Source organism: Somniosus microcephalus, chromosome 20, assembly GCF_052327205.1.
Source record: "Somniosus microcephalus isolate GS21.2 chromosome 20, FLI_Smic_1.0, whole genome shotgun sequence".
NCBI lineage: Eukaryota > Metazoa > Chordata > Chondrichthyes > Squaliformes > Somniosidae > Somniosus > Somniosus microcephalus.
This window is the reverse complement of record NC_141006.1, coordinates 81,375,481-81,402,600: the sequence shown is the minus strand read 5'-3', so window position 1 is coordinate 81,402,600 and position 27,120 is coordinate 81,375,481. Positions and strand designations below refer to the sequence as shown.

General features: G+C 43.9%; 2 protein-coding genes across 4 annotated transcripts in view; one reads left to right on the top strand and one right to left on the bottom strand.

Moving 5' to 3' along the window:
* tmem30b (transmembrane protein 30B) overlaps window positions 1-15,993 on the bottom strand; it is a 31,632-nt gene extending 15,639 nt beyond the window's left edge. The window contains exons 1-4 of one of the 2 annotated variants that reach the window (XM_085963087.1): window positions 15,911-15,993; window positions 15,583-15,818; window positions 7,495-7,602; window positions 3,100-3,207 (exon numbers count right to left, since the gene is read on the bottom strand). In XM_085963087.1, coding sequence (XP_085819213.1) covers window positions 3,100-3,207; window positions 7,495-7,602; window positions 15,583-15,792 — 426 coding nt within the window. In that variant the 5' untranslated portion in view covers window positions 15,793-15,818; window positions 15,911-15,993. Of the gene's footprint in view, window positions 1-3,099; window positions 3,208-7,494; window positions 7,603-15,582; window positions 15,819-15,906 lie in introns of both variants that reach the window. The other variant, XM_085963085.1, reaches the window with a different exon arrangement.
* Window positions 15,994-21,705: 5,712 nt separating this feature from the next.
* Window positions 21,706-27,120, top strand: part of kdm1a (lysine (K)-specific demethylase 1a) — a 68,797-nt gene continuing 63,382 nt past the window's right edge. For both annotated transcript variants that reach the window (XM_085963083.1, XM_085963082.1), the window contains exons 1-2: window positions 21,706-22,084; window positions 26,352-26,517. In XM_085963083.1, the coding sequence (XP_085819209.1) occupies window positions 21,848-22,084; window positions 26,352-26,517 (403 nt within the window). In that variant the 5' untranslated portion in view covers window positions 21,706-21,847. The remainder of the gene's footprint in view (window positions 22,085-26,351; window positions 26,518-27,120) is intronic.

The following is a 27,120-nucleotide window of genomic DNA, read 5'->3' as shown; positions in this document are numbered from 1 at the left end:
GCTCTCGACAGCCTCCCCCGCAATTCTCGAGTCTCTGCTGGATGACTGGGCGGTTGCCCATGGTCGACGCCCGAGTCTCTGGCCTTGACCTCCAATCCACTGATCTCAAGGAACGAATCCCTGGGAGGTGATGCAGAGTTGCAGGTAGGTTCGAACTTGCCTTGTCGCCAATGTTGTGTCTGTGTATAATAAGACACAGACTGCAGGAGAACGGTACAACAGGTGTTTACTCAACGTGGCTCACACGGGAACTGATCTGTACAGATTACTACTCAGTGCTATATACAGGTGCGGTCACTGCCGGTACTGCAGTATACATGAGCTGTAAAAGATAGTTCCCCCCTTAAAAGGTATATACATTACACTTTGGATCCATGCATATTCTTAGATCATTGTTCTTTTTCTTTACACATACCATGGAGTTAACCCAGTCTGTTGGCTCTTCGACTTTCCTGATGACTCCTAGTGTGGTCATTCTGTCCAGCTCTTTCTTGAGCCGGTCACGCAGGGGTGCTGGTACTCTCCATGGAGCATGTACCACTGGCTGAGCATCCTCCTTTAGCTGGATCTTGTAAGTGAATGGTAGAACTCCAAATCCTTTGAACACATCCTGGAAATTACTCACTACAGAATCCACTGATTCATCTGGTCTGCTTATGGCACAGTTTATACGGTAGACTCTCTTGACCAGTTCTAAGTCCTCACAAGCTTTGTCACCCAGTAGTGAATCAAGTCCTTCAGCCACAACAGAAAACATGAGATGCGCTTTGCCTTTGACTGTCACTTTAAGTGTGCATACACCTAAGAGCTATCTATTTTCTGTCCATTATAGTTCTTCAGTAGTACTGATTTTTTCTGTATTTTGGGCTTTTCTTTCATATTTTTAATGTCACTCATACTGATTAAGTTTGCTTTTGCCCCAGTGTCTAGTTTCAATGTAACTAATGCTCCATTTACCTGCAGTGGCATTATCCATTTGTCCTCTTTTACTGCATTAACTTTATGTTCAGCATTGTCCATTCCTGAGGGCTGCACATTTTCTGTATCCTTTTTGATATTGTCACATGACACCATTCCTACAGAAAATGTCTCACTTAAATCAGTGTCCTCAATCACATTGACTTGGACTTGTTGCCCTTTCTTTGTTTTTACTTTTGAAAAGCATTGTTTGGCAAAGTGATTCTTTCCATAACATTTTGTGCACATTTTCCCAAACGTAGGGCATTGTCGTGACTGGTGTTTGTAACCACAGCGTTTACAATTAAAAATTCCATCCTCCGATTGCTTTGCATTTCTGTTCTGCCCATGTTTCTTCCCCTTGTAGGACACAGCACCGACAGCAGCACTATCACTTACTACAATCGCATTATTATTAATTTCACTGAAAGTCTTTGCGTGCTTTTGAGCTAGCTCACTGGCTTGGCATATTTTTACAGCATTTTCCAATGTTAGTTCGGTTTCTCTCAACAGACGTTCCCTGACCTTTTTATCATGAATACCAAACACAATCTGGTCACGAATCATGGATAATTTCAGTTCAGAGAAATTACATGTCTGTGCTTTCAGTTTCAGATCGGTCATAAAGCTATCAAAAGTCTCATTTTGCTGCTGTGTCCGTGAACGGAACACGTACCTCTCATAGGTTTCGTTCTTTTTGGGAGAACAATGTGTATCAAATTTCTTTCGCACATCTTCCAATTTTTCTCTGTTCTCCTCTTGATCAAATATAAAATGTATTAAATACCTCTATCGCCTGTGGGCCTGCAACCATGAGCAGCAAAGCTATCTTCCTTGTGTCTGGCTTCGTACCGAACCCGATGGCAGCAATGTAGAGTTCGAATTGTTGTTTGAAAGTCCACCAATTGCAGTCGACATTCCCCGTGAGTTTCAAACCCTCCGGTTGCTTCAAATTCTCCATGTCGCGTTTCACAATATTCAGCAGATTTTACCAATCCTGGTACCATGTTATGTTCATTAATAATTAGTCATTTTCATTATGAACAGCTAGCTTCTAGCTAGTCACTTTATTCAGTACATGTGGACTTCTACAGCATCCATCTTGACTACTGCCTTGTGGGTAGCCTACTCTTATATACATACAGCTCTACCTAGTGTACCATTCTAGAATGACATGTTACTGATCATTACAGAGAAGGGGAGGAAATCGGAGGCTTAAATAAAAAGGAAGCCCTCTTCAGACTGTTGACTTTTATTCTCACGTCACATTTGCTGTGTGGCTGGGTTGAAAAGGGCTGAAAGTAGAAGTGGTGGAAACCTCAGCAAGTGTGTAGAGAGAACTTCCTGGAGTCATTATGGTTAGAAGTATAAATTGAGAGGCTAAAATTAGAGAATCATACAGCACTGAAGGAGGCCATTCAGCCCATCGTGTATGTACCGGCTCTTTGGCGAAGCGCTCCAATTAGTCCCACTCCCCTGCTCTTTCCCCATAGCCTTGAAAATTTTTCCTTTTCTTCAAGTATTTATCCAATTCCCTTTTTAAAGTTACTATTGAATCTGCTTCCACCGCCCTTTCAGGCAGCGCGTTCCAGATCACAACTCGCTGCGTAAAAAAAGATTCTCATCTCCTGCCGGTTCTTTTGCCAATTACCAAGGGGAACCAAGGCTCTATGCAAACCTGCATTTGCCATAAATACTGTGTTTTTTAGTTCCAATATCTTACTCACCAGGCACACATCACTCTTAATGTTCTGAGAAAAAACAAATTTCACACAAGTTAAGCTCAGGATGACTTGGAATAAAAACAAAATGTGCTGGAAATCCACAGCAGGTCAGTCAGGATCTGTTCAGAGAAACGACAGGTTGTAAGGTTGTATGTACCTTGTATCGGTTCTGATGAAGGCCACACACTGGATTATAACCAGACTTTTCCGTTTAATGATGTGGAGTGACCCGCCATGCATTTCCAGCAGTTGCCATATTTTCTTGTTATTTTTGATTATATTTTGCATGACTTGGGTCGGGCTTCAAAAGGCCTGTGGTCAGGTTTAATCTGCATAAGGTTTGGTGAGCAGAGTGCAAGACAAGTTTATAAAAATACTGAAAACTGCAAACATTTGTCAGTCCTGTTTCAACAATTACCTTTAAGTGGCTCAAATCGCCATTCAGTTGATCATCGTCCCGGGAGACTCCATACTTCCGATTGTTCTGGTAGAAGTTCGATAATTCATAGTACATGAAGACAGGGCCCTGAACAGAAACACAGAATGTGTTATGTTAAGTGACAATTCTTGTACAAATCTTCCCTGGCTGGACTCAGATTAAATGGGACTTGTTTTACCCATCATTACATTGAGATCGCCATTGATGCATTCTTATGCATAATTCAACTCCCCTTGCCAACTGTAAGTTGGATCAACCTGATAACTTCTCATTACCTGCTGGTTTGGATATGCAAAACACGGACACAAAAAGCCATACATGCATGAAAAATAAAACCACAAGAGAATACAGTGAAATAAATCAGAAAACAAGATATTTCGTTGGGAATGAACCCCTCCAAATACACGAATCATCACCGATATATATAGATCACCACTTTGGAGGGGAAAAATCTCCTTGGATAGAAAAACACTACTTCAGTAATAGCTTGGCTCAGTCGCCAACACTTTTGGCCGGAGATTCCAAAAGTTATGAGTTTAATTCTCACTCCAGGCTGAGAACCCAGAGCAGTACTGAGGCATTGTTACACTGCCGCAGGTGTTGTACATCACCTGAAATTTAACTGAAGTTAAAAATGGCATTGCACTGTTTGCAGGAGAATCCCCGCACTCTCGGTGTCCTGGCTACCATCCTCCCTCAAACACCAAGAACAGATGAACTGCTTATTCAGTTGATTAGCGTTTGTGGGATTTTGCTGTGTGCCAAATGGCCGCCACATTCCCTCCGTGTGGCCAATTAAAGTAATTCTTTGTAGGTGAAGCACTTTGGGACATCCTAAGAAATGTGATAAAGGGCTACACAAGCTGCAAATTCAGTCTTTAAGCTGGTTATTTAATTACCGGAGCACTGAAAGCTACAATAGGATTACACAGGATATACAGCACAGAAACAGGCCAATCAGCCCAACCAGGCCATGTCAATAAGTGACGCTTTCTAATTATAGCAACTTAAAAATCAGAAACACCATAATTTGTGACAAATTTCTGGTCTTGATGTAGATAATTTCTCAGGTACAGCAATGCCCATGAGTGGGCCAAACATCTTACATTCAGGAGTGTGCCCATATTGCTCAGTATCTAATGATAGGACAGCATAAGCCAAAGGTGCAATATTCGGACCCCCTTTGTGATATTGCATCTTTCACACACACCCTTCTCCAGTCTATCTGCAGGCGGACTGAAACACTTGGAAAGGACGAGGCCAGAAGTAAATCATTAAGCTGCTTTATTTTACAGACTGCAAGTGAATGTACAGAAGAGCCTTGGAGCAGAGAAGGCTAAGAGGAAACCATGAAGGATTTAGATAAAGAGAAACGGTTTCCAGTGGCTGAAGGATCGATAACCAGAGGGCACAGATTCAAAAGAACCAGAGGCGACATGAAGAAAAACTTTTTTATGCAGCGAGTGGTTAGGATTTGGAATACGCTGCCTGATAGGGCGGTGGATACAGATTCAATAGTCGTCTTCAAAAGGGAATTGGATAAATATTTGAAGGAGAAAAAATTGCAGGGATGTGGGGAAAGAGCGGGGGAGCGGGACCGACTGCTCTTCGAAAGAGCCGGCGCAGATTCGATGGGCCGAATGGCCTCCTTCTGTGCTGTACTATTTCTATGATTAGAATAAGATTTAATCAAATCTCATCTTGATTTAGCCAACTAAAGAACCCTCCATGAGGACAAGAAAAATAATAAAAATACACCACACTATCTTCATTAGCTCGCTTAACTGCTCACAGGCCTTCAAAGTGAATCTGTAGTTGACCACAAGGAGGCTTCTGGAAGCAGCTTGGTTGCTGGCCCTCGATTCTTTATATCGTCCCACCCCACAGGGAATAGAAACATAGAAGATAGGAGCAGGAGTAGGCCATTCGGCCCCTCAAGCCCGCTCCGCCATTTAATGAGATCATGGCTGATCATCCAAATTCAGTATCCTGTCCCTGCTTTCTCCCCATATCCCTTGATCCCTTTAGCCTCAAGAAATATATCCAACTCCTTCTTGAATATATTTAATGAATTGGCCTCAACTGCCTTCTGTGGCAGAGAATTCCACAGGTTCACCACTCTCTGGGTGAAGAAATTCCTCCTTATCTCAGTCCGAAATGGCTTACCCCTTATCCTTAGACTGTGACCCCTTGTTCTGGACTCCCCCGCCATTGGGAACATCCTTCCTGCATCTAGTCTGTCTAGTCCTGTTAGAATTTTATAAGTTTCAATGAGATTCCCCTCTCATTCTTCTAAACTCTAGCGAATATAAGCCCAATCGACCCAATCTCTCCTCATACGTCATTCCTGCCAACCCAGGTATCAGTCTGGTGAATCTTCGCTGCACTCCCTCCATGGCAAGAACATCCTTCCTCAGATAAGGCGACCAAAACTGCACACAATACTCAAGGTGTGGTCTCACCGAGGCCCTGTACAATGGCAGCAAGACATCCTTGTTCCTGTACTCGAATCCTCTCGCTAAGGCGGCCAACATACCAATGGCCAACATGAATGGCTGCCCTCAACTCACTCAGCACATTTACACTGTCACATGACTGACCACAGGGACTCCCCAAACGGGGGAGTAACTGTAAACTTATATCCCACCAGTCGATAGCACAGCACACTGGGGCTCCAACACCTCATGCCAGCCTTGAAAACAACTTTAGTTAATAGCGGAGCTCAGACTGATTTTGTTTTGTTTCTAGGTGTAATGCCAGGGACGGGTTGTACATTTTAGAAAAGTTTCATTGAATTGAATTAAATTGGATTATTTCCTCGACTACGACAGTTCCTTCACTTCCACTCCATCTGTGGAGGTCACAGCAGCTATCCCTTTCAAACCGTCATGTGATGGATGGTACAGCAAGAATGAATATTCATTGAATGAACGAGTTTTGCACTGGAGGTGCCCCAAAGCATTATATAAACGTGGCAGGATCTCCATGTGTATGCAACCTTTAGAAAGCCAGAAACAGCACAGAACTGTAGCTGGCTTTCCAGTTGCCACTGTTTGGCCCTCATACATACATTAGAAACATGTCTGGCTTCCTGATGTTAATGGTTGCTATCACGTCAACAATTACAGGCACGCCTCAGTGCTAGTTTAAAGTGTCCTGTCAGTTTGTAGTGTGGCCAAGGGCTCCCTCTACAGGGCAGGTTCATCATGGCCCGACGCTCCCTCTATAAGAGGTTTTCAAAGTGGAGTCATTGGGCCTAGCAGTCCCACGAGAGCACTCCAGGTCATCAACACCTCAGGCTGGACATACTATGTACCGTGCACACTGTAAAGAATTATGTCTGTTAACCTGTATATTATTTCTATCACGATGTACATTTATCTGCAGTGATAACATCCTTCTTTGCCTGGCTGACATTTTCTTTCGGAAGTGAAGACTGGGGGGGGGGGGGGTCCTCATTGGTCTACCAATATTTCCAGGGGTCCCGGATACAGAAGACTTTATAAACCATTGCTCTAAACTTCCTAAACCACAACTTTAAAGAGTTCCCCTCAACCCCCAGTTTAAGATGATTTTTCTGACACCGTTCATCTACATAGGTTTCTGACTGAGGTTGCCAAATTATGAACACTTATATTGTGGGCTCTTTCCCATTAGGAGATGAATTGAGACATCCCAAACTACAGTCCCAAGGGCCACAACAACCTCTGGCATTTCACCCAAGAGGTTGTTCTTCAGGAGTGAAACTCTGAAATAACAACAGAAAACGCTAGAAAAACTCAGCAGGTCAGGCAGCATCCGTGGAGAGAGAAACAGAGTTAACGTTTCAGGTCGATGACCCTTCGTCAGAACTGGAAAAAAAGCAGGAAAGGGGATAGATTTTAAAGCAAGTGGGGGCTGGGAAAAGGGGGAGGGGATGAAAGAACAAAAGTGAATATCTGTGGCCTGTTTGACTTGAGGGCTGAGAACTGAGAGAATCATCATCATTGAGCCAGGCTTCATCCTTGCCCAATGTTCAAAACATGAGCATCTTCCAGCAGGGATCATGGGATAACAAACAGTAATGAGATCCTGGCTAACTTTTCCAAAGCATAGAAGCCAATTGCAATGCCTCCAATGGCAACACAGTTTGGATCAGCTAACTCAGCAAGGGCCAAGGGTCCAACTTGAAACCCTTCTTGGTTTTATAGCTTTGTATGATTCATCATGGCTTGATTTTGATTAAATACACTTTTCATACCCTTCTTATTTTGTTCCTTTTGAAAATACGATAAATTTAGAGACACCAGTTAAACTGAAAAGCAAAAGGGCACAATGTTTCAATCTAAACCAAATATTGAAATATTTGTTGGGCACAGCTCCCAATATTCTTACCGCCAACATCTTGTCCACCTTGAATTGTATTGTGCACTTGCAGTTCGTGGTAACATTGCTGGTACAGCGGTGGCATGAACTGTTTGGCTCGTTGCCCGTGTAGTCCAGCTGGGAAAAAAAAACATCTGATGAAAAACCTTCAGATCATATCCGTCCCTACCATGGCTAGTTAGTGAAAGTTCAATCAGATTTGCTCACGCATAATGAAGAACTAGCGTCAACGATTTTCTACTTTTTAAGTCATTTACAGGTTGTCTGCAGCAAGAGTCCAGTGTAGATATGGATGAGTTTCCTGACTCCTTCACCTACACATCTGTGTAGTCTTCATTTATGGTGTCTCTAACTTAAAATTATCTTCTGGCCCTTTTTGTGCTCCTCTAGGTGAGAGAGAGGTTAGTGCTGGTAACTCCAACACTTGGCTATTTCAAGCACCCAATACCTGCACTGAAGACCTCCAGTCTAGGTGCAAGAGCTTCAACCAGGAGTGGAGCTGGTCAAACCAGATGCAGTTCGCAAGACCCAAGGGACTGCCCTGGAACAATACAAGTGCAGCAGACAGTAGAAACTTAATGCTAGAATCACAGAATCTTCCAGCAGAGAGAGAGGTCAATTGGCCCATCGTGCCTGCACTGGTTCTTTGAACGAGCTATCTATTTAATCCCACTCCCATGCCTTTTCTCCATACTTTTTAAAATTTAAAGGATGTATCCACTTCCTTTTTAAAAGTAATGAGGTATTTTGCTTCCATCGCGGTTTCTGGTAGGTTAACAACCCTGTGTCAAAAACTTCTCCTAACCTCGCCCTTTGTTCTTTTAATAATGGTTTTAAATTTATGTCCTCTAATTACCAACTCAACCAGTGGAAATAGTTTCTTTCCGTATTCATCTTACCAAAATCCCTCAATTTCTAAAATACCCATCAGATCATCTCTGTTCTAGTCAAAGGGTCCAGTTTCCTAGTATGACCTACTACTCCTTATAACTAAAGCCTCGCATCCCTGGGGTCATCATAGAATCATAGAAAGTTACAGCACGGAAGGAGGCCATTTCGGCCCATCGTGTCCGCACCGGCCAACAAAGAGCTATCCAGCCTAACCCCACTTCCCAGCTCTTGGTCCGTAGCCCTGCAAGTTAGAGCACCCCAAGTGCACATACAAGTACTTTTTAAATGTGGTTAGGGTTCCTGCCTCTACCACCCTTTCAGGCAGTGAGTTCCAGACCCCCACAACCCTCTGGGTGAAGACATTTCCCCTCAAATCCCCTCTAAACCTTCCCCCAATTACTTTAAATCTGTGCCCCCTGGTTTTTGACCCCTCTGCTAAGGGAAATAGGTCCTTTCTATCCACTTTATCTATGCCCCTCAAAATTTTATACACCTCAATAAGGTCTCCCCTCGGCCTCCTCTGTTCCAAGGAAAACAAACCCAGCCTATCCAGTCTTTCCTCATAGCTAAGATTCTCTACTCCCAGCAACATCCTTGTAAATCTCCTCTGTACCCTCTCTAGTGCAATCACATCTTTCCTGTAATGTGGTGACCAGAACTGCACGCAGTACTCTAGCTGAGGCCTAACTAGTGTTTTATACAGTTGAAGCATAACCCCCCTGCTCTTCTATTCTATGCTATGGCTAATAAAGGCAAGCATTCCGTATGCCTTCTTAACCACCTTATCTACCTGGCCTGCTACCTTCAGGGATCTGTGGACATGCACTCCAAGGTCCCTTTGTTCCTCTACACTACTCAGTGTCCTACCATTTAATGTGTATTCCCTTTCCTTGTTAGCCCTCCCCAAATGCATTACCTCACACTTCTCTGGATTGAATTCCATTTGCCACTGTTCTGCCCACCTGACCAATTTATTGATATCTTCCTGCAGTCTACAGCTTCCTTCTTCAGTATCAACCACACAGCCGATTTTAGTATAATCTGCAAACTTCTTCATCATACCCCCTATATTCAAGTCAAGGTTGTTGATACTTACCACAAAAAGCAAGGGACCTATAATTGAGCCCTGAAGAACCCCACTGGAAACAGCCTTTCAGTCACAAAAACACCCATCAACCATTACCCTCTGCTTCCTGTTTCCGAGCCAGTTTTGAATCCAACTTGACACTTTGCCTTGGATCCCATGGGCTTTTAACTTCATGACCAGTCTGCTGTGTGGAACCTTATCAAAAGCCTTGCTAAAGTCCATATACACTACATCAAACGCACTACCCTCATCTACCCTCGTTACCTCCTCAAAAAATGTAATCAAGTTTGTCAGACACGACCTTCCCTTAACAAATCTGTGTTGACTATCCTTGATTAATCCGTGTCTTTCTAAATGAAGATTTATCCTGTCCTTCAGAATTCTTTCCAATAATTTTCCCACCACCGAGGTTAGGCTGACTGGCCTGTAATTACTCGGTCTATCCTTTTCTCCCTTTTGATCTCTTATGTCCTGTGAGCAAGACTGACAATTTAGGCTGAATTATGGCCACATGTGGAAGAGGATTGAGTCTTGCTTCAGTTAGGGTCGCTTTACAGAGAAAGGTCCATCTGGTCTGGATTGAAACCACGATATTGGAGGGGAAGGACAGCATGCTACCGCAGTGCATCGACCGCCCACTTCTTATAGCTTTTGAAACTTTTGTCAGTTAAAAGTAAGCAACTGTTTGAAGTTTCTCCCTAAATTTTATCATTTGAAATTTGTACTGTCCATTTTTACTGCCAGATTTTACTGTGTCACTTGGTTCCATATGTCAGGGAGATACTTCAATCACCCTCTTCACCCATTTTCATTCTTCTCTCATATCACCTGAAGGCAACAAGTCATGTTGGAGGTATGGAGTGACTGAAGCCAGCAACCCTGTAACCTCACAACCCGCTTCTTTCTGAGAGAGAGTCTGAACAGTGGCCACAGTTTTCTGCTTCCGTTACAGTGCATGGCTAGAAAATAGGCTGTTGAGTACAGAAATGTAAAATTCTAAACACAATAACAAAAGAAACAACTTGCATTTATATAGCGCCTTGAAAGTAATAAAACGCCCCAGGGCGCATCACAGGAGCCATAATCAGATAAAATTTGACACCGAGCCAAAGAAGGAGATATTAGGACAAGTGACTAAAAGCTTAGTCAAAGAGGTAGGCTTTAAGGAGTGTCTTAAAAGGAGGATAAAGAGGTAGAGAGGTTTAGGAAAAGAATTCCAGAGCTTAGAACCTAGGCAGCTGAAGGCACGGCCGCCAATGGCGAGGCGAAGGGCGTGGGGGATGCACAAGAGGCTAGAATTGGAAGAACGCAGAGTTCTCGGAAGGTTGTGGGGCTGGAGGAGGTTACAGAGATAGGGAGGGGAGAGACCATGGAGGTATCTGAACACGATGAGAATTTTTTATATAATAAATAAAGGCAGGCAGGCTTTGGTGGACTGGGAGCCAATGTAGGTCAGCGAGCACAGGGGCAATGGGTGAACGAGACTGAGTGTGGATTAGAATACGGGCAGCAGAGTTTGAATCTCAGGTTTATGGCGGGTGGAAGATGGGAACCAGTAAATGTCAACAGGCTATTCATTCATGGGATGCATTGCAACGGAGCTCAATATTTTTTGATCCACATTTTCCAGATGGCACTGGTACCCATCCGGAGTGGGAACCAGAACCCACCTCTCTCCTCCCCCCCCTCCACACTTGCCCACAGTCCAGAGAGATGCGAGGGTAACTGGAACTCGGCTGGTGTCTTGGCCGAGACCAATTAACTCAACACTGACCAAAGATCGAAGCAGAGACCTTTCTGGTCTGTTTGACTCAGTACTGCATCACACAGTGTATTTACCCACAGTGTCACTGGGAAAGTCGGCCAAATTATTGTCATAGGAGAAATTAAAATAAGATCAGAGTTATTATGCTGTCAGGTGAGGGGAAACGAGTTGGGAGATAGGAATCTGGTACAGATTATAAAGGCGGTATTGCCCCACCAGGAGAGTGACAATTTCTATTTCTCACTACACCACATGACAAAGTCATCAGTCCAGAATCATACCAACACATCTAAGTACATTAGGTAAGGTGCACAATAGAAGATCACCATTTCTCAATTACAATACATAGAACCACATGGTATAGTCAAATCTACTGACTGTGTGTAAACCAAATATACATAAATTTGCTTACACTGGCTGTTTAGCTGTTAATCTAGCTTTTCATTTAAGGCCACTGCTCAGGTACTCCCTATGGGTGAGCGGGCTAAACCGGTCCCGAGGTTAATTACTGGCATTGTTGAAAATTATCTCAATTGTTAATTACATATGCATGAACACTTTGAAAAAGATTGTTCAGTTGCAATTTGTTGTCATTTTATACAAAGCACATGACATCTGGAGTGTGATGGAGCTCAAAATCTTTTATAGATGGAAATTTATTTCCGACATAAAACATCAATAATTATACTCTGAAACTAGGCTAGCTGCTGGGAAAGAGCAGAGGGATTGGGGGGCAGGAGAACAGGTTCTCCGGACTTTAAGGCAGCACCTAAGGTTAATAAGCACATAAATAAAGCTATTGGAATTCTAGGTTTTAATCGTAACAGGTATAGAATATAAAAGCCAAGAGGCAATGATGATCCTATATAAAACCTTAATAAGACCTGTTAAAAACTTAAGAATTAGGAGCAGGAGACGGCCATACGGCCCCTCGAGCCTGCTCCACCATTCAATAAAATCATGGCTGATCTTCGATCTCAACTCCACTTTCCCCCCCGACCCCCATATCCCTCGATTCCCCTAGAGTCCAAAAGTCTATCAATCTCAGCCTTGAATATACTCAACAACTGAGCATTCACAGCCCTCTGGGGCAGAGAATTCCAAAGATTCACAAACCTCTGAAGAAATTCCTCCTCCTCTCAGTCTTAAATGGCCGACCCCTTATCCTAGTTCAAGACTCTCCAGCCAGGGGAAACAACCTCTCAGCATCTACCCTGTCAATCCCCCTCAGAATCTTATATGTTTCAATGAGATCACCTCTCATTCTTCGAAACTCCAGAGAGTATCGGTCCAGTCTGCTCAATCTCTCCTCATAGGACAGCCCTCTCATCCCAGGGAATCAATCTAGTGAACCTTCGTTGCACCGCCTCCAAGGCAAGTGTATCCTTCCTCAGATAAGGAGACCAGAACCGTGCCCAGTACTCCAGGTGTGGTCTCACCAAGGCCCTGTACAATTGTAGCAAGACTTCCTTACTCTTATACTCCAACCACCTTGCAATAAAGGCCAACATGTCATTTGCCTTCCTAATTGTTTGCTGTACCTGCATGCTAACACTCTGTGTTTCCTGTACGAGGACACCTAAATCTCTCTGAACACCAACATTTAATAGTTTCGCACCATTTAAAAAATATTCTGTTTTGCTATTCTTCCTACCAAAGTGAATACACTACCCTCCATCTGCCACCTTATTGCCCGTTCACTTAACCTGTCTATATCCCTTTGCAGGCTCTTTGTGTCCTCCTCACAGCTTACTTTCCCACTGAGCTTTGTATCGTCAGCAAACTTGGATACATTGCACTTGGTCCCTTCATTTAAGTCATTAATATAGATTGTAAATAGCTGAGGCCCCAGCACTGATCCTCGCGGCACCCCCCTAGTTACAGCCTGCCAACCGGAAAATGACCCGTTTATCCCAACTCTCTGTTAACCAATCCTCTATCTATGTTAATACATTACCCCCAACCCCACGAGCCCTTATTTTGCGTAGCAACCTTTTATGTGGCATCTTATCGAGTGCCTTTTGGAAATCCAAATATACTATATCCACTGGTTCCTGTTTAACTACCCTACTCGTTACATCGTTAAAAAACGCTAATAAATTTGTTAAACAAGATTTCCCTTTCATAAAACCATGTTGACTCTGCCTAATCATATTATGATTTTCTAAGTGTCCTGTTACCACTTCCTTAACAATGGATTCCAGCATTTTCCCGACGATGGATGTCAGGCTAACTGGCCTGTAGTTCCCTGTTTTCTCTCTCCCTGGCGTATTATTTTAGGAAACTGTCTCAAATGCAGCGTACCTGTTATTGGTCCACCCTTTGAATGTACTTTTTCTGATGGAGTGATTAAACAAATGATCTGTAACTTAAATAAAACTTAACAACTTAAATTAAAATGTGGTTCTCGGTGGTGATAATGCACTCCAGTTCCCGCGGCACCCACCGGTCGCGGAAGGCCTCAGGCATGCCGGCAGACACCGCGTGCTCCATCTCCAGGGCCACCCGGGCGCGAAGATGGCCGTGGAAGAGAGGCAGGAAATCGGGCCAAACGACCCCCTCGACCGCCCGCTGCCTGGACCAATTGATGAATTTTTTGGCCAGGTCCAGGAGCAGTCCTACAAAGGAGGTCCTCCGACCTGCCCACTCTCCCCAGCACCAGGTGACCAAAGATCAGGTGCGTGGGACTGAAGTGCGGCCAAAAATCGAGGAGCAGCCCCTTCAAATAATGAAAGAGGGGCTGCAACCTCTCACATTCCGTGTATACGTGGAACACGGACTCCTCAAATGCAGTGTACTCTTTTGTTTGGGTACGTAAACAAATTATCTGTAAATTAACAAAACTTTAAATGAAACTTAACAAATCAAATTTAAATGGTGTTGTCCGGGTTGATGATGCACTCCAGTCCCCCCGGCGCCCATCAAATGCAGTGTAGTGTGTGGAGTATTGGGGTCCATACTATAGGAAGGATATTGAGGCTTTAGAGAAGGTACATTGCAGATTCACTAGGATGCTGCCCGGTATGAGGAAACATAAATACAAAGAAGGACTTGACAAATTGGGGCTTTTTCAATTAGAACAACCTAGGTTATAGGGTGATATGATACGATAGCCATGTTTAAAATTATGAAAGGCAGTTTCCAGTAATTGAGAGTCAAGAATGAGGGCCAAGACTGCCAGGGTTCAGCTGGGTGACCATGAAGGATTGGGAAGAGGGTGGATACGCGAGGCTGTTGAAAGTTCACAGAGTGCAGAAGGACGCACTGGACCTTATATGGGTGGGTTGATTTGGAGCTACTGGACACAGAGATGTGCAAGCTTATGGACAACTTTGTGATTTGCTTCTGAATTATTGAACTTTTTAATTTAGTTATGTTATATGAGTAATTTGAGACATGGCATGTGGCAAGTGTAGCATACTTGAGGAAAAAGGGACGTTGGACCTCTGGTTCCTAGCGCTCTCCACTACCAGTGTCTTCTTCACCTGGGTCTGTTGTAGACTAATCGAGAGAGATTGATTGATTACTGTCATCAGTCAACAACTCCAATATTGTTGTTTCATGTGACTACCAAGAGCTAGAGAAACCCTGGTCTTTGGGGTTTAGTGTGCTGGCTGTATCTCTTTCAGGGCGATGTGATTGCATAGTAACATGAAATTGGGAAGTAATGTTTTCTGCAATATAATTGGTTATTTTCTACTTTAATTATTCACCAATTAGAAAGAAGAACTCAGGTGGAACATTTAACCGGCAAAGAGGAAGTGTGGTCAATGGCTGGACAATCACAACAGACAGGAATGTTTGAATGAAACGATTCAGGGTATTTTTCCAGTTCTGATGAAGGGTCATCGACCTGAAACGTTAACTGCGTTTCTCTCTCCACAGATGCTGCCTGGCCTGCTGAGTATTTCCAGCATTTTCTGTTGTTATTTCAGATTTCCAGCATCCGCAGTATTTTGCTATTGTAGCAAAGTATATTCCAGTTATTCTTAAGATACACCTACTTCAAGGGCAGTCAAGGAATTAAAGCAAATATAACAGATTCAACTTTTCAAGCTCCTTCCTTTCCCCCCAATCTACCAGGAACTAACCTGAGCTCTAATGTCAGTAACTGTAAATAAAAGAAAAAAAGACAACTCATGGATTTAAAAAAATCTACCAGGAACTAAACTTAGTGACTGTTACCAGGCAAGTAGGCGTTAAAAGCGATGGAACACATGCCCTGGGAAGAGTGGATTAACAATTAAGTTTGTAAACTAGTTGGGCAAGCTGTTGGAAAGGGACTGAGAGTCACGCACGCATTTCACAAGGGTTTTGGAAAGATTCTGGAGGGAGAGAGCTGAGCAACACTCACCTCGATCTCGATGATACTGTTGGAAGTGAAGTATAACCCGAGCCCGATCGCGATAAAGATCAATCCCAGCAGGAAGAATGTGGGCAGGACGTACCCTGCCGATAGGAAGGGCTGCCAAGCCGGCAATCTTTGCTGCGTGAAAGCCGTGTTATCAGGCTTGTTCTTGGGAACCGCCCCGTCTTCCCCTCGGGCCGAACCCGGGACCGGCATCTCGGGCGCGGTGTCCCAGCCAACCCCTAGGAGCAGAAAGAAAGAGAGTTAAAGCCGGCCATGCTCCTGTTGTTTTTTAAACGATTGGGTAGGAGCAAGTTCTCGATAACACACCGACCCGACCACCTGGTAGAACTCTGGCCCTCCTCGCTCTTTGATCCCAAGTCCTCACCTCCACCTCCTGGCTCCCAGTCCGCCCACTCCCGCCTCCTGGCTCCCTGACACAGCGTCACACTGTTAATGATCAACTCGTTCAGCCAGTTCCCGAGTCCCGGCCATAGATTATCACAGCTAGTGACTCCCAGTTTCAGGACTAGCACTGTCATTTATTTTAAATGCAGGAAATTAAACTTTTAAATACTATTATTGTCAGCAAGGCTTTTGATAAAGTCCTGCATGGCAGACTGGTCACTAATGTAAAAGCCCATGGGATCTAAGGCAAAGTGGCAAGTTGGATCCAAAATTGGCTCCGAGGCAGGAGGGTAATGGTCGAAGGGTATTTTTGTGACTGAAAGGCTGTTTCCAGTGGGGTTCCGCAGGGCTCAGTACTGGGTCCCTTGCTTTTTGTGGTATATATCAGTGATTTGGACTTGAATGTAGGAAGTATGATTAAAAAGTTTGCAGATGATACAAAAACTGGCTGTGTGGTTAATAATTAAGAAGGAAGCTGTAGACTGCAGGAAGAGATAAATGGACTGGTCACGTGGGCAGAACAGTGGCAAATGGAATTCAATTTTTTCCAATAATTTTCCCACCACCGAGGTTAGGCTGACTGGCCTGTAAATACTCGGTCTATCCCTTTCTCCCTTTTTAAACAATGATAACATGTTTGCAGTCCTCTGGCACCATGCCTGTAGCCAGAGAGAATTGGAAAATGATGGTCAGAGCCTCTGCTATTTCCTCTCTTATTTCTCTTAACAGTCTGGGATACATTTCATCCGGGCCTGAGGATTTATCCGCTTTCAAAGATGCTAAGCCCCTTAATACTTTCTCTCTGAGAGTAAACTTGCAAAGAACATAAAAGCGGACTGTAAAAGCTTCTACTAGTATGTGAAAACAAAAAGATTAGTGAAGACAAATGTAGGTCCCTTACAGTCAGAAACGGGAGAATTTATAATGGGGAACAAGGAAATGGCTGAGCAATTAAACAAATACTCTTCACGGAAGAGGACACAAATAACTTCCCAGAAATGCTAGGGAACCAAGGGTCTAGTGAGAAGGAGCAATTAAAGGAAATTAGCATTAGTAAAAAAAAAGTGCTGGAGAAATTAATGGGACTAAAGCCGATAAATCCCCAGGGCCTGATAATCTGTATCCCAGAGTACTAAAAGAGATAGCCAAGGAAATAGTGGATGCATTGGTTGTCATCTTCCAAAATTCCATAGATTATGGAGCAGTTCCTGCAGATTGGAGGGTGGCAAATGTAACCCCACTATTTAAAAAAAGGAGGGAGAGAGAAAACAGGGCACTACAGAACTATAGCCTAACATCAGTAATAGGGAAAATGCTAGAGTCTATTATAAAGAATGTGATAACAGGATACTTAGAAAATATCAGTGGGATTAGACAAAGTCAACATGGATTTATGAAAGGGAAATCGTGTTTGACAAACCTACTGGAGTTTTTTGAGGATGTAACTGGTAGAATAGATAAGGGAGAACCAGTGGATGTGGTGTATTTGGATTTTCAGAAGGCCTTTGATAAAGTCCCACATAAGAGGTTAGTGTGCAAAATTAAAGCACATGGGATTGGGGGTAATATACTGGCATGGATTGAAAATTGGTTAACATACAGGAAACAGAGAGTAGGAATAAATGGGTCTTTTTCGGGGTGGCAGGCGGTGACTAGTGGGGTACCGCAGGGATCAGTGCTTGGGCCCCAGCTATTCACAATATATATCAATGATTTGGATGAGGGAACCAAATGTAGTATTTCCAAGTTTGCTGATGACACAAAACTAGATGGAATTGTGACTTGTGAGGAGGATGCAAAGAGCCTTCAAGGCAATTTAGACAAGTTGAGTGAGTGGGCAAATACATGGCAGATGCAGTAAAACATGGATAAATGTGAAGTTATCCACTTCGGTAGGAAAAACAGAAAGGCAGAGTATTATTTAAATGGTGCTAGATTGGGAAATGCTGATGTACAAAGGGACCTGGGTGTCCTTGTACACCAGTCACTGAAAGCAAACATGCAGATGCAGCAAGCAGTTAGGAAGGCAAATGGTATGTTGGCCTTCATTGCAAGAGGATTTGAGTACAGGAGCAAGGATGTCTTACTACAGTTATATAGGGCCTTGGTGAGACCACACCTGGAGTACTGTGTGCAGTTTTGGTCTCCTTACCTAAGAAAGGATATACTTGCCATAGAGGAACTGCAGCGAAGGTTCACCAGACTGATTCCTGGGATGGCAGGACTGTCGTATGAGGAGAGATTGGGCCAACTAGGCCTGTATTCACTAGAGTTTAGAAGAATGAGAGGGTATCTCATTGAAACATATAAAATTCTGACAGGGCTCGACAGACTGGATGCAGGGAGGATGTTTCCCCTGGCTGGGGGGTTGAGAACGAGGGGTCACAGTCTCAGGATACGGGGTAGGACATTTAAGACTGAGATGAGGAGAAATGTCTTCACTCAGAGGATGGTGAACCTGTGGAATTCTCTACCACAGAAGGCTGTGGAGGCCAAGTCACTGAATATATTGAAGAAGGAGATAGATAGATTTCTAGACACAAGGCATCATGGGGTATGGGGAGAGAGCGGGAATATGGTATTGAGATAGAGGATCAGCCATGATCATATTGAATGGCGGAGCAGGCTCGAAGGGCCGAATGGCCGACTCCTGCTCCTATGTTTCACTATGTTTATTTCATCTAATATTTCACACTCCTCCTCCCTGATTGCAATGTCTGCATCGTCCCTCTCTTTTGTGAAATCAAACGCAAAGTATTCATTAAGAGCCATACCCATGTCTTCCACCTCCACACACAAGTTACCTTTATGGTCCCTAATAGGCCCTACTCTTACTTTAGTTATCCTCATGCGCTTAATGTATTTATAAAACATCTTTGAGTTTTCCTTGCTTTTACTTGCCAAAATTTTTTCATGCCCTCTCTTTGCTTTCCTAATTTCCTTTTTGATTTCACCCCTGCACTTTCTATACTCCTCTCGGCTTTCTGCAGTATTGAGTCCTCAGTATCTGTCATAAGCTTCCCTTTTTTACTTTATCCTTGACATCCAAGGAGCTCTAGATTTGTTAGTCCCACCCTTTTTCTTTAAGGGAACGTACAGCACGGTGGCATAGTGGTTAGCACTGTTGCCTCACAGCGCCAGGGACCCGGGTTCGAATCCGGCCTCGGGTGACTGTCTGTGTGGAGTTTGCATATTCTCCCCGTGTTTGCGTGGGTTTCCTCCGGGTGCTCCGGTTTCCTCCCACAGTCCAAAGATGTGCGGGTTAGGTTGATTGGCTATGATAAAATTGGCCCTTAGTGTTAGGGGGATTAAATACGTGGGGTTACGGGGATAGGGTGTGATATGTGTAGGGGTTACGGGAATCGGGTGGGATATGTGTCGGTGCAGGCTCGATGGGCCGAAATGGCCTCTATCTGCACTGTGAGGTTTCTGTGATTCTGTGAACCCTTACTATCTCCCCCTTGAATGTCTCCCCCTGCTCTGACTTTGATTTACCTTCAAGTTTCTGTCTCCAGTCCACTTTGGCTAAATTACCTCTCAGCTTAGTAAAATTAGCTTTTCCCCAGTTGAGAACTTTTATTCTTGGTCCATACTTTGTCCTTTTCCATAACTATGCTAAATCTAACTGAATTATGATCACTACCACCAATATGCTCCCCCTTTCCACCTGCCCAGCTTCATTCCCTAAAACTAGGTCCAGAACCGCTCCCTCTCTTGTTGGGCTTGCTACGTACAGGCTAATAAAAAGTTCTCCTGAATACATTTTAAGAATTCTGCTCCCTCTATGCCTTTCTCACTAATTTTATCCCAGTTAATATTAGGGAATTTGAAATCCCCTACTATTACTGCCCTATTTTTTCACGTCTCAAAAATTTGCCTACATATTTGCTCTTCTATCTCCCTCTGACTGTTTGGGGGTCTATAGTCCACTCCCAGCAGTGTGATTGCCCCTTTTTGTTTTTTAGTTCAACCCATATGGCCTCATTTAATGATCCTTCTAAGATATCCTCACAGCTGTAACTAATTCTTTAATCAATATTGTGACCCCCCTCCTTTTTTTATCCCCCTCTCTATCTCATCTGAAAAGCCTGTAACCAGGAATGTTGAGCAGTCATTCCTGCCCTTCTTTCAGCCATGTCTCAGTAATAGCTATAATATCATACTCCCACATGTCTATCTGTGCTCTCAGCTTATCTGCTTTATTCCCTAGCCTCCTTGTGTTGAAGTATAGACCATTTAGCACTGACAAACTCCCTTGTTGTCTATTTTCTAGCCTTTGTTTCCTCTGCCTACCAAACTCACTTACTAATTTTCTGCCTTCCATATACCCACCTTTGCCCCATATCCCTTAATACCCTTGGTTAACAAACATCTATCAATCTCCGATTTAAAATTAACAATTGATCTAGCATCAACTGCTGTTTGCGGAAGAGAGTTCCAAACTTCTACCACCCTTTGTGTGTAGAAGTGTTTCCTAATTTCACTCCTGAAAGGTCTGGCTCTAAATTTTAGACTATGCCCCCTAGTCCTAGACTCCCCAATCAGCGTAAATAGTTTCTCTTTACCTACTCAATCTGTTCCCTTTAATATCTTGAAAACTTCAATCAAACCACCCCTTAACCTTCTAAATTCTAGGGAGGACAACCGTAGTTTGTGTAATCTCTCCATGTAATTTTACCCTTCGAGTCTGGGTATAATTCTGGTAAATCTACGCTGCACTCCCTCGAAGGCCAATATATTGTTCCTAAGGTGTGGTGCCCAGATCTGCTCACAGTACTCCAGGTGTGGTCTAACCAGGGTTTTGTATAGCTGCAGCATAACTTAAGAATTAGGAGCCATATGGCACCTCGAGCCTGCTCTGCCATTCAATAAAATCATGGCTGATCTTCGAACTCAACTTCACTTTCCTGCCCTATCCCCATATCCCTAATTCCTCTGGAGTCCAAACATCTATCGATCTCAGCCTTGACTATGCTCAATGACTGAGCATCCACAGCACTTTGGGGCAGAGAATTCCAAAGATTCACAACCTTCTGAGGGAAGAAATTCCTCCTCATCTCAGTCCTAAATGGCCAACCCCTTATCCTAAGATTATGCTCCCTTGTTCGAGACTCTCCAGCCAGGGGAAACAATCTCTCAGGCTCTACCCTGTCAATCCCCCTAAGAATCTTATATGAACTTCTACCCACTTGTACTGTAATGGTCTACTCCTGCTCCTATTTCTTATGTTCCTATAAGCAGTGGTGTACTCTTTTGGTGCGATCAATAAACAAATAAACTGGAACTTAACAAAAATATATTAATTGAGACTTAAATTAAATTAAAATGTTGTTTCTGGGGTGATGAAGTACTCCAGTCCCCGCGGCGCCCACCGGTCGCGGAAGGCCTCGAGCGTGCCGGCGGACACCGTATGCTTCATCTTAAGCAGTGGTGTAATGTGATGCAATGCAGGGATGTGTGTGTTGCTGAAGGTGCTGCACACACCTGTACAGGGATGTGTGTTGCTGAAGGTGCTGCACACACCTGTACAGGTATTGCCCCGACACAGTGTTACGTACGCGTACGTGCTGACGCATTGCCTGTGCGTGCGTGGCGCCCGAATCCGTTTGGCTCCGGTGTCCGTCAAAGTGATTGACATCCCTCTTAGCCAACCAACGGCCCAGACCGCGCCCCCCCGGGCCTGCCAGCCAATGGGCGCGCGGCGATGAGCGGGGGCGGGGCTTGGTCTCCGGGCGCCTCCCTCGCTCGCTCGCGCGGCCTTTGTGGTGATTTATATTTTAAATCGATTATCGAGCCACCGGCTTCCCCCCCACAGTAATCGATAGCGGCCGATCCCCGCTGCCGAGCCGGGCCCGGGCCGGCCATGTTGTCCGCTAGGAGGAGCGAGGAGAGGAGCGCGGGCCCCGAGGGCCCCGAGCCCGAGCCCAGCCCCAGCCCCGGGCCCAGCCCCGGCCTGGCCCTGGCCGCCGCCGCCGAGCGCACCCCCAAGAAGAAGGAGCGAGCGTCTCCCCACAGCAGCAGCAGCACCGAGGGCACCATGGAGGGAGGCACGGCGGAGACCCCGGACGGCCGCAGGACCAGCAAACGCAAGCGGGCGAAAGTAAGGCTGAGAGGGAGGGAATGGGGGAGAGAGAGAGAATGGAGGAATGAGGGGAGAGAGGGAATGAAGGAGAGAGGGAATGGGGGAGAGAGAGTGGAGGAATGGGGGAGAGAGAATGGGGGAGAGAGGGAATGGAGGAGAGAAAGGGAGGAAAGGGAGAGGGAAGGAGGGAGCGAATGAGAGGGAAGGAGAAAGAGAGGGAAAGGGGGAGAGAATATGAGGGAGGGAGAGAATGAGTGAGAGAATGAGGGACGGAGAGGGGGAATGAGGGAGGGGGAGAGGATGAGAAGGAGAGGGAGAAAGAAAAGTACAGGAGGGAGGGAAAGGAGAGAGAAGGAAGGAGGGAGAGAGAAGGAGTGAGGGAGGGAGTGAAACAGAGGAGAGAGGGCGACACTGGGAGCGATCAGAGGGAGAGGGGCTTTAACTCATTCTTCCATCAGTTTGCTTTATTTTGGCTGGAGGAGGAGGTTCCGCCCGCCTCATGGAGCATCTTTCTATTACGATAGCAATCTTTCTATTTGGTTCATTTCCCACATGATTGCAGAATGTGGATTATTATTTATATTTTTTATTTTGCTATTTCGTCTTTTTCTTCTTGGGTTTTGAAGGCATATTTGGGAGTTTTTTTGAGCAGGATTTGCGCTTTGGGAGTCGCCCTTGTCTTTGTTCAGCTTTCACATCTGAAGCTGGCACCGCAAGGGCGCCCGGAGCTCTCGGCTTCAGGCTTTGTCTTTGCTCTGATGCAAAAAAGAGGCGAGAAAAAAAACAGCACAGTAACGAGAAGCAATTTTATAGAATCACCTTCTGTTTTTTGGGGATGGAAGAATAGATCGCACTTTACAAAGGATTGACGGCATTGCCTTTTTATCGATTTCCATATGGGGATTGGCTGTGTTTATTCCCCCACAAACCTTGTTGGACATTTTTCATTGAAAATCCAAAGGGATACAAAAGAGGTGCACTTTAAAAAAAAAGTTCAAGTAAGTTATTTGAGGCAAGGACGAATAGATGGTCATATCTATGGTTTGCATCTATTTATATTCTTTATAGGTAACAGATTTTGAAGCGAATTGTGGGAAGATGACCCATAACGTGATACTTAAGACTATTGGTCTTGTGATGGGAGGTTGAGCTCTCGCTGTCTTTGTTCTGTGCTCTGGATTGATGGTCTCACAACATTTAGTGTTTGGAAGATTAGAGTTAAAACTGAAGTTAGGCAAAGGACAGTAGTTGCCTTTGGTCTTCCACATTCATATTGTTACATTTCTGTTTCAGTAGTTTATTCTAGCAATACTTCAAATACATTTGTGTATATCTTTTTACCAAGTCTAGTTAAAAGATTTTAGGGTGAATAACTGCAGTATAAATCCAATACAATGTATTCTGTCTATCTTGAATCTAGTCAGCACATGGACCTATACACTCAGAGGTTTTACACTATTCTGCTGTGTTCTTCTGTTAGAACTAGTGTTGCATTAATTAAGAAGTTCTCCAAAATGTATCGCTCATGAAATGCCCCCTGGGATTCTTCAGTTTACTTGCAAATGTGAATTTTTAAGATGCCTTAAGAATTTTTGTCAGCTTGTTAATCATGATGGAAATTGTTCAGTGGCAAAGTAAATGTTATGGTATTGTTTCTCACAACATATAAAATTACTGATCACCAAGTCTGTGTTGGTGCACAGGTTGGCCTTGAATGGATGATCCCTTGGCCATTTGTTTTAGACAATGTACTGTGTGTCCAGATTTTCGTTGCTTGAAAAAACGTTTGCTGTTCTGCAGATGAGGAGGAGGTTGGCATAAAAACTGCAGTGTGTGTAGATGCAATGAAAACCAATTTCTCATTGCACAACCTAAAATACAAAAAATTGAGATTTTGATATTTAAATTAAATTGGCTATGTCTGCCGCACATTTCTTGTATGGGCATCACCACCTGCAGCTAAACACCTACACTGTTAAATGGAACTACCCAAACTCCAGAAACACTAGATCCCCATACCTATACCAACAGCATCACCAGTGCACTCTGAGGGGAATTTGCTTTGTCCTGACTGTCCATGGGTAAAGTTACAGTTCCACTAGTATAACATGAAATCTGCTGCAGTATAATTTTAAGACGCTGCAGGCTGCTAAATTACATTGTATGATGTATCCAGAATTGCAATACTGCAAAGTGGTGGTCTGCTCATTTATCCTGTATGCACTGTTTAAACTTTTAAACTGACTTCAACTGATGTACGATAGAAGATCGCTTGGTTCCAATTGAAGCAGATAAACCCCTTTCACTTGTTTCAATGATATGAGACAACATCACTTACAAAAAAAATCAAATAGACAAGTGGCTGCTTTATATTGGCTTTTCCATGGTGTCTGAAGATGACAATGGCAAGCGGAACAGCATTGCCATCAGTGTTGTTGCTAGGATTTTAGTAAAGTATGAATGATGGGCATCTGCCCATGTTCATTCATATTGTTAATGCCCAGAAATATAATTTTTTTTTTCCAAACTTAGTTGCGCCTGAAGAAAACATTTTGAGCTATTTAGCGCTCGGGTGAAACTAGTGACAAGCCTGTCATTGTTTGGGCCGGATCTTGCTGGAGTGGGGCATCTCGCGGTGTACACCGTTCAGACTTTTTCCTGCACCCTTCAGCTCAATTTTTTTTGCGGCGTAACTTGCTGGAAGTGCGAGCTGATAATGGTGCGGCGAGGGCAACGGGGCATCTGGGACCTCGGTGAAAGGCAGGACCAACTGTCTATCTCCTTAACCAGTGAGATTTAAGAATTGAGGAAAAAAAGAGAAACGATGGAGAGGGAGGTGAATTAGAGTCAAATCAGGTACAGAAAGCGAAATAAAGGGAGGGAAAGAAAGATTGGATTAGGAAAGAGAAAAATGTTAAAATTTGACATTATTAAAATCTCTAACAACAATTTACTATATGCAGGAATGATATTGAACAGTTTAAATTGTTCACTTTCTGGGCCAGAGGTTGATTGCATTGCATTAACAATTATCATGTTGTTAAAAAGGTACTTATGCTGGTAAGTTCCAGCCCCAGCTTTCTGCGGCGAGTTTAATGGGAAATTAATGTGCAAATCCAGCAAGTTCTTAAAAATAACGAAGAGGTTAAGGGCGAGATGCCGTTTGTGCAGAAAAAATGGCAGAGTGGCGTAAATCGACCAGCAAATTCTTAATTTACAGCGTATCTCTTAATAACCTGAATTCGCTGGCCGATTTGCACATTCATAATGGCGTGCGACGTTAACATGTCGTTATTTTTTAGACAAGATCCTGCCCATTGTATTGGAAGCAATATGAGGTGATGAGTTAAAAGTAGTGCACAAGGAACATATTGGTACAACAAAGTGTATTGTCCCCATAGATGTTTATCATTTCATTAATCTTCTTGCCAATGCCTTTGCTTGGTGAGCTAAGATGATCTGGAATGCGCTGCCTGAAAGGGCGGTGGAAGCAGATTCAGTAGTAATTTTAAAAAGGGAATTGGAGAAATACTTAACGGGGCGGACCGGGAAATGTGCAGGGCTATGGGGAAAGAGCAGGGGAGTGGGGCTAATTGGACAGCTCTCCCTGAGCCAGCAGAGGCACGATGGGCCGAATGTCCTCCTGTGCTGTATCATTCTGTGCTTACAGTGTACAGTAAAATGACTCCTAATTGTAGATTCACTCTCAAAATCAAAATATTATGTGACGGGGATTGACGGTAGATGCCGAGAGGTTGTTTCCCCCTGGCTGGAGTGTCTAGAACTAGGGGGCATAGTCTCAGGATAAGGGGTCGGCCATTTAAGACTGAGATGAGGAGGAATTTCTTCACTCAGAGGGTTGTGAATCTTTGGAATTCTCTACCCCAGGGGGCTGTGGATGCTGAGTCGTTGAGTATATTCAAGGCTGAGAGCGACAGATTTTTGGTCTCTAGGGGAATCAAGGGATATGGAGATCGGGCGGGAAAGTGGAGTTGAGGTCGATGATCAGCCATGATCTTATTGAATGATGGAGCAGGCTCGAGGGGCCGTATGGCTGACTCCTGCTCTTATTTCTTATGTTCTTATTATGGGGCGAAGTATTTTTGTAATGGTGTTCTAAGCCTGTGTCTCGTACCAAAGGGATAGCTATGCCTGTAGAACACTGTTACTGGAATTAAAAATATTATTTCTATTTTTTAAATGGTCACTGCCACAGTGTGGGAGATTTGACCTGCAGCTAAGGGTTCTGCTTTACCCCCCCCCTCCCCCCCAATACTCTTTGTAGGTTGAGTACAGAGAGATGGACGAGAGTCTGGCAAACCTATCAGAAGATGAATATTATTCCGAAGAGGAACGTAATGCAAAGGCTGAAAAAGAAAAGAAACAGGTGCCACCACCTCAACCTCCACCACCTGAGGAGGAGATTGAAAGTGATCCAGAAGAACCATCCGGTAAGTGACATTTACTAAGATTGGTGTCTTTTTATAGTGGGATAGAGAGGAGGTGAAGAATCCCCCAACAAGTTGAAGGGACTTCAACATACACTGGACGTCAAATTTCCCCAAACTATTTCTTCTTCATTGTAAGTTTAGCAAGAAATAACAAATCCCAATTAAAAAAAAAACTCATAATGTTACAATTTATGAGAGTTAATTTCTGCTACCTAATAATTGTCCACTTATTGCTCTGCACAAGAATGCAGGACAAATCAGGGTTGCAAATTGAAATGTTTTAGTCATCCGTGAAATTGATGGTTAGAATGAATGGAAATTCAGATATCTACTCCCAGTCCTCTACCTGTCTAATGTCAAGATGTTTGATGCCTAGCTTTCCATCTTGCTCCTTGCGAAGTTCAGCTGTGTACCCTTTGTACACAATCTGGCTGTATGGCGTCCAGTTCTGTAGTGCAATTCCTTTAATCCCAAGGTCAGACTGGGTTCTTCCATGAGAAAGCTGATCATCTTGGATTTGCCTTTTTTTAAACTGGCCAGCACATGATGTCTCCTCCCAACAGTGGCTTCCTTGAGAGTTTCTGACTGTTCAAAATTAGACCT